The sequence below is a fragment of the Lactuca saligna genome, chromosome 3 (assembly GCF_052625555.1).
Source record: "Lactuca saligna cultivar CGN05327 chromosome 3, ASM5262555v1, whole genome shotgun sequence".
Classification (NCBI taxonomy): Eukaryota; Viridiplantae; Streptophyta; class Magnoliopsida; order Asterales; family Asteraceae; genus Lactuca; species Lactuca saligna.
In genome coordinates, this window is record NC_136419.1 from 38,841,291 (window position 1) to 38,851,191 (window position 9,901).

The 9,901-nt window shown below is 36.6% G+C and overlaps 1 protein-coding gene across 1 annotated transcript; it reads right to left on the reverse strand.

The window, feature by feature from the left end:
* Positions 1–285: 285 nt before the first annotated feature.
* LOC145035392 (uncharacterized) lies at positions 286–1,269 on the reverse strand. Its single transcript, XM_078983940.1, has 3 exons — positions 1,212–1,269; positions 722–936; positions 286–630 (listed from the first exon to the last, which is right to left on the reverse strand). Exons 1-3 carry the CDS (start codon positions 1,267–1,269, stop codon positions 286–288), a joined length of 618 nt encoding a protein of 205 aa, XP_078840066.1.
* Positions 1,270–9,901: the final 8,632 nt, after the last annotated feature.

Below are 9,901 nucleotides of genomic sequence, written 5' to 3' on the forward strand. Positions count from 1 at the left end.
CTTTTCTAAAACTAGCAATGCTTTCTTTGTCCCTTTTACTATCGAAGCCGCTTCCAAAATATCTTGATTTTTTTTAAGATGCTTTGACAAAGTATCGGTGAGTCATACAATTTCCAACATCAAGTGTAAAAGAAATACGAAATCAAGTGTTCTGAAATATGACAAAATACCATTTGCTTGATTACGGTTAGATAAAGTAGACCCCTTATCTTTGACATATTTAAGGACTGCAACAACTTCTACAAACAAATTCAACAAACTTACAATTGTTCTAAAATGTGAACCTCATCTAGTATCTCCAGCTCGAATAAGAGAAATCTCTTGATTCAACCCTCTTCCTGTTTCAGTTTCACCAATACCAATTTCAGTTGCCACTTTTTCTTTTTGCTTCTCTCGTATTATATCTTTTCTCTTACAAGACCCACTAACGACAGTAACCACCAAACCTAGTTGTTCAAAGAATTCATCAACATCATCATGTTTCTTTGCAACTGCCACAACCACTAATTGAAGTTGGTGTGCAAAACAATGTATATAATGTGCAGAACTATTTTCATTTAAAATCAAAGATTTCAAACCGTTGAATGCACCACTCATATTACTTGCTCCATCATAATCTTGCCCCCTCACCTATATGTTCGAAAAAAATAATAAAAAAATATAACACATAAAAATAAAACTAATATCTTGTTAAAGGAATAAATATTTTATGATTTCTCACCTGATCGATAGTCAAGTTGTTGTTGGAAAAAACGGTATCAATGGCGGCTTTAAGAGACAAAGAGGATGTATCCAACACGTGAACAACACCAATTTCATCACAGATAAACTTGATTATCTCTTTTGAAAAGCAATTGACAATATCTTTTTGAATCGTCGGATAAGTCAAATTTTCATTTTTTGGAGCATTTTCTAAAGTAACTTTAAAAATCTTCTCTAATCAAAGATAAGACTTCGATAAAAAGTCATTTATTATTAGACTTTTTCGTCTCATCATGTCCACGAAATGGTAATGCATTTTTCAATAAAAATCTACAACTACAGATTGTAGCACGTAACCGAATTTCATAATTACTCTACTCAAGTTCCGTTTGTTTATGCAAAACTTCACTAATAGATTGATTTTTTCTCAATAACAAATGACACTTTTCTTCGGCCTTATGGTGAAACTGTGAATCTCACCCATATGTTTCCGGAATGATTTTTTTTACTCCAATTATCAAAGCCTTCAGTTATAAAAGCATCTTTTCCACCTTGACCCCCTACCATGTCTCTAAGCAAATATCAACAAAAACAATATGCCTTCTTTTTTTTTTTAATGCTATACTCTAACCATGAAAATTCCCTAAACCATTCCACAACAACGTATTTGCTTCTCAGCAAATAAGGTAAATTCAAAATTATGCCCATTTGGTTGATAAGGTCCTTTAATCAAATATGCCCTCCTTATTTCATCCCTTTGATTAGGATTATAAGATGTAATATTTGGTCTCTTCCCCGAATCCGAAGGAAGATCATTAAAATCAAAAGATTGTGGCACTTTTGGTTTTTGAGTATGCTCATTAGATTGTGATTCTTGTGGTTTTGAAATAGGTTCATTAGATTGTGGTTCTTGTGGTTGTGGTGTATGTTGATTAGGTTGTGTAACTTGTGTACTTTCATTAACCCTATTTTTTTAAGTTCATTCACCATTATTGTCTCCAACATGTAATTGTCTTTTGAAAAAATTGTTAATAGCAACCTACAATCAAAATATATCAACAATCAACTCAAATTCTATAACTTGATTTCAAGTTTCAACAACAAATAATCACTAATTAGTGACCTTATGTGTAATATCGCAATTTTTCAAACAAATTTTTGAAAATTAAAATAGTTTATCTCTTTAACTCTTTTCATAAAAATCCCATTTGTTTAAGTTGCAATACATAAATCATTTATTCAATCAATTAATAAACCAGGATCTTCAAAACAAACGCTTCCCCTGGTGTGTACAATCGAGCTGGTGCCGTCCCGTGAACCTGAGAAACCTGAAACACATAACACAAAACACTGTAAGCACGAAGCTTAGTGAGTTCCCCAAAATACCACTCTAACACATATTAGCCACTCAAGACTATAACTCTGCAGGCCCTTGGGCCCTAACTCTGTGTGTCTCAGTGGGACCCTCCAATCCCAACTCTCTGTGGACCCTCTGGTCCTAACTCTATGGACCTAAAGGCCCTAACTCTGATAGCTCAGAATCATGGTTATCACATATCACAATAAATCTCAGAAAATAAGTAACATACAATTACACTGGCACATAACTCTAAACCTAACTCTGTGGACCCTCTGGTCCTAGCTCTGTGGACCTTCCGGTCCTAACTCTGATATACACACAACATAAATCACATAGAAATAATGTAGTGCCACACATCACATAAATAGCATATAATAACTCTGTCACATAACTCTAATTACCACTCAAGGTAAAGTATAGTGAAGGACAAGATCACGCTGCTCCGACCACCATCACGAACTCCACTACTGAATCACCGAAACCAAATAAATACCAATAACAACCAAAATACCCCTGGAAGTCAACTGGTCAACCCTTGGGCAAAGTCAAAGTCCTCAGTCAAAACCAACCCTCCTGACTGAATCTACTCGCCGAGTCAACCCACTGACTCGTCGAGTCCCCATGCTCTGAAACTCCCATAACACGACTCAACTCGCCGAGTCGCCTCAAGACTCGCCGAGTCCCACAACTCTGAATCAACCCGTACTCAACTCACTGAGTCATCCCTTGACTCACCGATTCTCAGCTTAACTAGAAAGGTTAGGACCTCAAGACTAGACTCACCGAGTCCAAGAACAAACTTGTCGAGTCCAAGGCTATCTTCAACCAACTCGCCAAGTTTCTGCCTATCTTCATGCAACTCGCTGAGTACACCCATGTGACTCGCCGAGTACCACTAACTCTTAACCCATACAGAGGCTTTCCAAGCCATGCAGGGTCTCAAATCCATAGATCTACTCTTATACAAGCCATCCATCACGTAAAGTGGCAAACTTTACGTGAATCCATGGAGATCTAAGCATAATACACTCTTGGGCTAAGGTTTGGGGATAAAAGACTTCATCAACAGCTCTTGAACAGGGACTTTATGGTATTTTGGATCATCAATAATCTAGATCTGAGGTAGCAACCTCAGATCTAACCTCCAAACTCAAGATAGCACTAAATATACACCCAAAATCCCACAAATGATAGATCTAGATGGATAACAGCTCAAGCAACGAATCATTACCTCAAAAGAAGGCTCCAACAGAAGAATAAGTCAAAACCTTGAAAAGCCCCTTGTTCCAAGCCTCTTAATCTTCAAAGATCTCTTCAACAAACACCCCTTCAAGATCCAAATGTTTTCTAATTCTCTCACAACGAATATTAGGGTTTCTGGACTTCAAGGGAGAGCAAAGAGGCTGGGGAGAGGGTATTATGTTCTTTATATAGGGCCAAATCCCTGGGATTAGGGTTTTCTCCACACAACACCATGCCAAAAAATTGAATTTCAATCCTAATTGATAATTTCTATTTTTTCAACACAATGCCAAAAAATTGAATTTCAATTAACCAAAAAATAATCAGGAAATTTCTACTTACTTGCTTCTTTGTGCACCACTTTGATCAATAATCACCCACTACCGGCCACCTATTGGCGGCAGAAGAAAGAGGGCAACAGCGTGTGTCGCAGACTCGTAAGGATAGGGAGGGAATTGGGAAACGAATGTTTTGCCACTTTGCTTGATGCAGCTTGCCCTACCGTGAAAACTCCACTCCTCAAGCCCACAAGAGGGGAAACCTCTGTTAGATCCACGCATGCATGTTTTCCTCCAGCCCATCTAAATACTAAAACATTAGCTTGTCTAAGTGTTGATATTCCTTCCAATGGGTTAGTCAGAAAGTTCACAGGTGCCTCTTTCTTGACAGAAACCCCAGTGCGTCTAAATATGTCAAAAAGAACATCCCTAACCAGATCGTGTCGGTACCTGAAATCCGGGAGCTCTTTACAATGAACTGCATGCTCCCCAAACAAGTCCAAACACGCCTTACGACAAACAGGGCAGCTCTCGTCAGCCGAAAATAAAGGGATCATAAGGCGATACTTGAGGATGGCACGATACTCCACTAGCGACATATGTTGGCCAAGACCGTCAATAGGAATAGTCATAAGAAAATCCTGAGCATGTAGGATCCTTAAACACTCAAAAATAGCTTTCTGCCTAATCGTCATGTCGAAGTGAATTTCCATGTCTTGGATAATTTTACTAAAAATGGCACTCGCCAATGAATGTTGGGCTTTTGGAGGGGCGGTGTCCTTTTTACTGAAACCGCTGAAGTCAAAGCCCGGAATCGTATCAATAAGAAATACCAAAGCACAAACATAATCCGAATCCATACTGTAGCACCTGGTTTCCGGTATTTAAATCTTAATTGAGTATTTTCCTTTTTAAGCCTTGGACTCGGCGAGTCATAGGTCCGACTCGCCGAGTAGGGACGGGACCCCGGGACGCGTTTAAGTTGGCGACTCGGCGAGTCCATATCCTGGACTCGGCGAGTCACCGCTGTTGGATGAAACCCTATGTTTCTGGGGTTTGCACCCTATTTAATCCCCCTTTCCGCCCCAGGAAAGCCCCCATTCACCCCTAGAGCTCCCAACCCTCGTTTAAGCTTGTTCTTTGAAGAGTTGAAGCAATTGTTGTGTGTTCTTGAAGGTTTTGAAGAAAAAGTGAAGTAGATCCAAAAGAAGGGAAGCCATCCAAGCACCATTGTGTTCTCTCAGCAGTTCCTTTGAGGTCAATCCCATTTTCTCCATGTGTCTATGCTTAAGGCTTCATTTAAGACATTCTTGGCTCATTTCCAAGCTTGTATGTGCATGATAATTCGAAATAAGTTGATTGGTCTCTAGTTTCAAGCATAATATAGCTCCAGGAGCTCAGATCCACTACCTTTATGAGCCTATATTGCATATAAACCTTAGATCTACTCTTTTGGTGCATTTTGAACCCTAAAAACCCCATAGATGGATATCTACACGTAAAGTTGGAAACTTTACGTGTTATTCATGCTCTAGGAGCCCAGATTTACGAATGACATGGATTGGATTCGAGCAAAATCGCATTTTTAGCTCTTGCATGGAGCGGATTCGGCGAGTCGCTCATCTGACTCGACGAGTCGAATCACGAGTCTCCGGGCTTGTCCCTTTTTATTTATGTCGAGTCGTGTGGTGAGTCCAGGAGGGACTCGGTGAGTTGTAAGCCAAAACTCACCCATAGTGGAACTCGGCGAGTCGATGCCCAGACTCGGCAAGTTCAAGGGAATCTCCTTAGATCAAGATCAGACTCGGCGAGTTGTTCATACAACTCGGCGAGTCACAGTATAACTTGTTCATCGGATGAAGATGAACTCGGCGAGTGGGATGAAGGACTTGAACATCAGTTTGGAAGGAGAACTCGTCGAGTAGACGCCTAACTCGACGAGTAAAACAGAATTCAGGTCAGTCGTTTGGACATGGACTCAGCGAGTTAGCGAGCCAACTCGGCGAGTCGGGTCAACTGGACGTTGACTCTGACTTTGACTTAGGGCATGATTAGGGGTAAAATGGTCATTTTACCCAAAGGTCAGTTAGCAGTTTTTGACTAAGTGATTGGTGGGAATACAGCTGGAGGATTTCCGGAACAGCACCAGCAGCAGTCAGACTATTCCCACGAAGATCAACAGCTACTCCGAGGTGAGTTACCTTCCAGTAGCGGTGGGTCTAAGGCCACAATGCCGGCCCACCAGTAGGAGATGTATGATTAGATGATTGTCTCTGTGATATTCATCTAGGGTTGCTACTACCTGTGTTATGTTTATGTGGTTGTATAATATGTGATATATGTGCTATGTGGTAGTAGTAGGGGGTGAAATAGTCCCCGGTACCCGGTTGAGAGGACCGAAGGGGGGCCAGCACCCAAATATGCTAGGCGGTATCCGGTCGAGAGGACCGAAGGGGAGGCCAACACCCAGATATGTTTGGCAGTATCCGGTCGAGAGGACCGAAGGGGTTGGTCAGGCACCCAGATATGCCTGACAATTTATGTATGTTATGTGATTGTATGGTTTGTGGTACAATGGGGGAACTCACTAAGCTTTGTGCTTACAGTTTACAGTTTTGGTTTCAGGTACCTCTTCATCGAAGGGGAAGGAGCTAGCTCGGTAGTGGCACATCATGCACACACATTGGGTTCCGCATTTATTAGATTTCCTTGAGATTTATACTCTGATGTTTCGATTGGTTGTATGACTTGACTTTTGAACATGGTTATGTTGTGATGTAGTCTGGTCAAACAATGTTTTTATCTATTAACATTTTCTAAAGTAATGTTTTAAAAACGAAATTTTTGGACGTGAAAATTGGATCGTTACACATACTATATATGACGCTTTCTAGTAAGATGTGAACATAACTTATACATATAATTATGTTGATAATTACACTGTTTTCGCTACTTGATTGCTCCAAAATCATTTTTCTAATAACAAATCTATCAATGTTCTCTAATAAAATAAAAACCGCAATTTTTTTTGCGGTATTATAATTACGATTTAAAATCGTATGTGAAGTTTTTAAATTAACTCAATCAATCTATTAAATATATTTATCAATTACAAATTATTAATATCAATTATGAATTTTATAATACAACTCTATACTTAAGAAAATAAACTGAATGATGGTTATTATTAACCATCACCTTATATTAATGTACCCATAATATATATATATATATATATATATATATATATATATATATATATATATATATATATATATATATATATATATAGGGTTAGGCTGATTTTAAACCACCTATATTTTGTAAGACCGTGAGACACATTTTTTTATTTATTTTAGTTTTTTAGTTAATTCAAATTCCGAAAATAATATTAATTTTTTTTTGATTTTTCCATTTATTTTGCATTTTAAAATTATTTTTTAGAATATATACAGTGTAATATTCTATTAGAATATTTCACGTATTTTTTTAAAAAAAAGGGGATTTTTTTATTTTATTTTATTTTTTTTTTAGTTAATTCAAGTTCCGAAAATAATATTTAAAAAAAGAATTTTTAGATTTTTCCATTTATTTTGCATTTTAAAATTAATTTTTAGAATATGTACAGTGTAATATTCTATTAGAATATTTCATGTATGTTTCAAAAAAAAAAATAGGACTTTTTTATTTTTCTATTTTTTTTAGTTAATTCAAGTTCCGAAAATAATATTTAAAAAAAGAATTTTTAAAATTTTCCATTTATTTTGCATTTTAAAATTATTTTTTAGAATATGTCAATGTAGTATTCTATTAGAATATTTCACGTATTTTTTTTTAAAAAAAACGGGATTTTTATTTTATTTATTTTATTTTATTTTTATTTATTTTTAGTTAATTCAAGTTCCGAAAATAATATTTAAAAAAAGAATTTTTGGATTTTTCCATTTATTTTGCATTTTAAAATTATTTTTAGACTTTATCTCACGGTCTCATAAAATTAGAATGATCTCAAATAAACCTGAATATATATATATATATATATATATATATATATATATATATATATATATATATATATATATATATATATATATATATATATATATATATATATATATATATATATATATATATATAGTATAACATTGGTAATCCACATCTGTATGATTCAAAATATACGTCATCTACCTTGAATAAGATTCTTTTGAAACTCATAGTTCTTTAACTTCTTACTCATAAACAATAGTGTAACATTCATAAATTCTCAAAATTTTAAAACTTTTAAAATTTACTTAAAAACGATCATTTTTTACAAATTGTTTTTTAAAATATGTTCAACATCAGAGAAATCCTAAAATTGTGAAATAAAACATGAGGAGGTGTACGATCACGTCTTCGTCTTTCTGCGATCATCTACAGTACCTGAAACATAATCCAAAATTGTAAGTCCAAGGCATAATGAGTTCTCCCAAAATACAAACACATAGCAAACAACACAAATATAATAACAACATGCAATGAGTCCTCAGCTAACAAACTGGATTACCCTTGAGCCCATAGCATAAGTCTGGTTTGCCCCATGGGCCCACAACTTATGTCTAGCTTGCTCCCCTGTGAGAACCCGAAATTTATTCCGTCATATTTAACCCCTCCTTCCGTTAATCAGCCTCATTTTATTAAACTGTCTGTTAACCTTTTGATTTGGTTAATTAATTTGGGACTTTTATAATGACTTAGTAAGGGTTGAAAAAAATTAGAAACACCGTCATTAATACCTTGAAAAGTTCTAGTTTCAACCAAGTCGAAATATGACCACTTAATCGGGTGCGACCAAAAGCCCCGTTTAACGGCAGTATCGGGTAGATTTCCACTGAGCCCCAACTCAAGCACCTATATAAGGGAGAGTAGACTTCATTTACACTCTTTTCACTCTCTCTCTCTACAACTCGTTTTCGAGCCTAAAAAGCCCGTTTCGAGCCCCAAACTAGTAAGAAATCTATCCTAACTTGTTGTATAGCTTAGTTAACATGCAAATTCGTGTTTAAGACATCAAATTGGGGCAAGATTATGTGTTTACGGCCCAAGAACACTCTTAAACCGTGAACACCCTTAAGTGGGGGTTTTAAGCCCCAAAACCTCTTCAAACTACCCCTAAGGCTTAGATATGGATAAATGACTTATGGAAACAGACTTAGAACACATTGAACTTAACTTTTGGGGAGTAAACTTGAGTTTACTGCCCAAGAACATGCTTGGGCCGTAAACTCCTCTTCATGGGGAGTAAACTCAAATTCAAGTGTTAGAAATGCCCTCAAACACCTCCTATGGCCTTGGAAAATGTCTAGAAGCAAACCCCATTGAACTAAAGGCATTAAACATTAATTAAACCAAGGGAATAGGAGTTTACGGCCGTGAACCCCCCTAAAATTGGTCCATGGGCCGCAAACTCCCAAAAAGTTCCCAAATGATGCCCTAACTTCTCCATTTGGCTTGGAAAAATGCATAGAATTTTATTCTCTGCCATTTAAGACCTCAAAACACAAAAGGAAAGGGTTAGTAGGAGTTTATGGCCGTAAACTCCATGTTTACTGCCGTGAACTCCCAATAATGGTCCATGTGAGCCCTTAAACCCTTCATAAGCCATAGATTTGAGCCTAACATAATTCTATGAGTGAGATAAGAGCGTTTAGCACCCTAGAACACCCTCACCATGAGTTTACGGCGGTAAAATCATGGGTAGTTGGTCTTAGGGCCGTGAACTCTATAAAGAGTTTACTCTTGAAGAGTAAACTCCTTATCTCGGCCATACATACCCATAGATGTTACCCGGGACACCCCTAGCACTCAATCAAAGTGTTATCCGCACTTTAGGATGCGTATAGATGTTTAATTAGTATTATATTTACTAAATGTATGTAAACATATGTTATCATATGTTAATAGGTCACTAAGTGTGTTCAAGTCTTTACTTGACACCGAGCACCCAACCGGCACCTTCGTTCAATCCACTTACAACAGGTGAGTTCATACCCCTGAATTAGCCTTTTAAATGTTTTTACATGCTTTTAGGGGGGAATACAAGTTAAACATGCCAGTTATCATATCAATCCCATGTGATTGATAACCCGCATGCACAAGGATTTATTACACTGTTAACTGTTTTACCAAGTATGATACTGTAAATGATTTTTTTAAAACGTCTTTACTTGTTCAAAGCTTTTCTCAAATTGACTCTCGCGCTGTATGTTTTATTTCATATTTTGTTACAGCAATATTTTAAATAAATAATTTCTTTACCTATAATGCTTTATCAAAGCTT

Coding starts and splice junctions, on each gene's coding strand:
- LOC145035392 (XM_078983940.1), bottom strand. CDS start 1,269: ATGGTAGGGGGTCAAGGTGGAAAAGATGCTTTTATAACTGAAGGCTTT. Junction 937..1,211: donor TGAAGGCTTTGATAATTGGA/GTAAAAAAAATC, acceptor ATCTTTGATTAG/AGAAGATTTTTAAAGTTACT. Junction 631..721: donor ACAACTTGACTATCGATCAG/GTGAGAAATCAT, acceptor TCGAACATATAG/GTGAGGGGGCAAGATTATGA.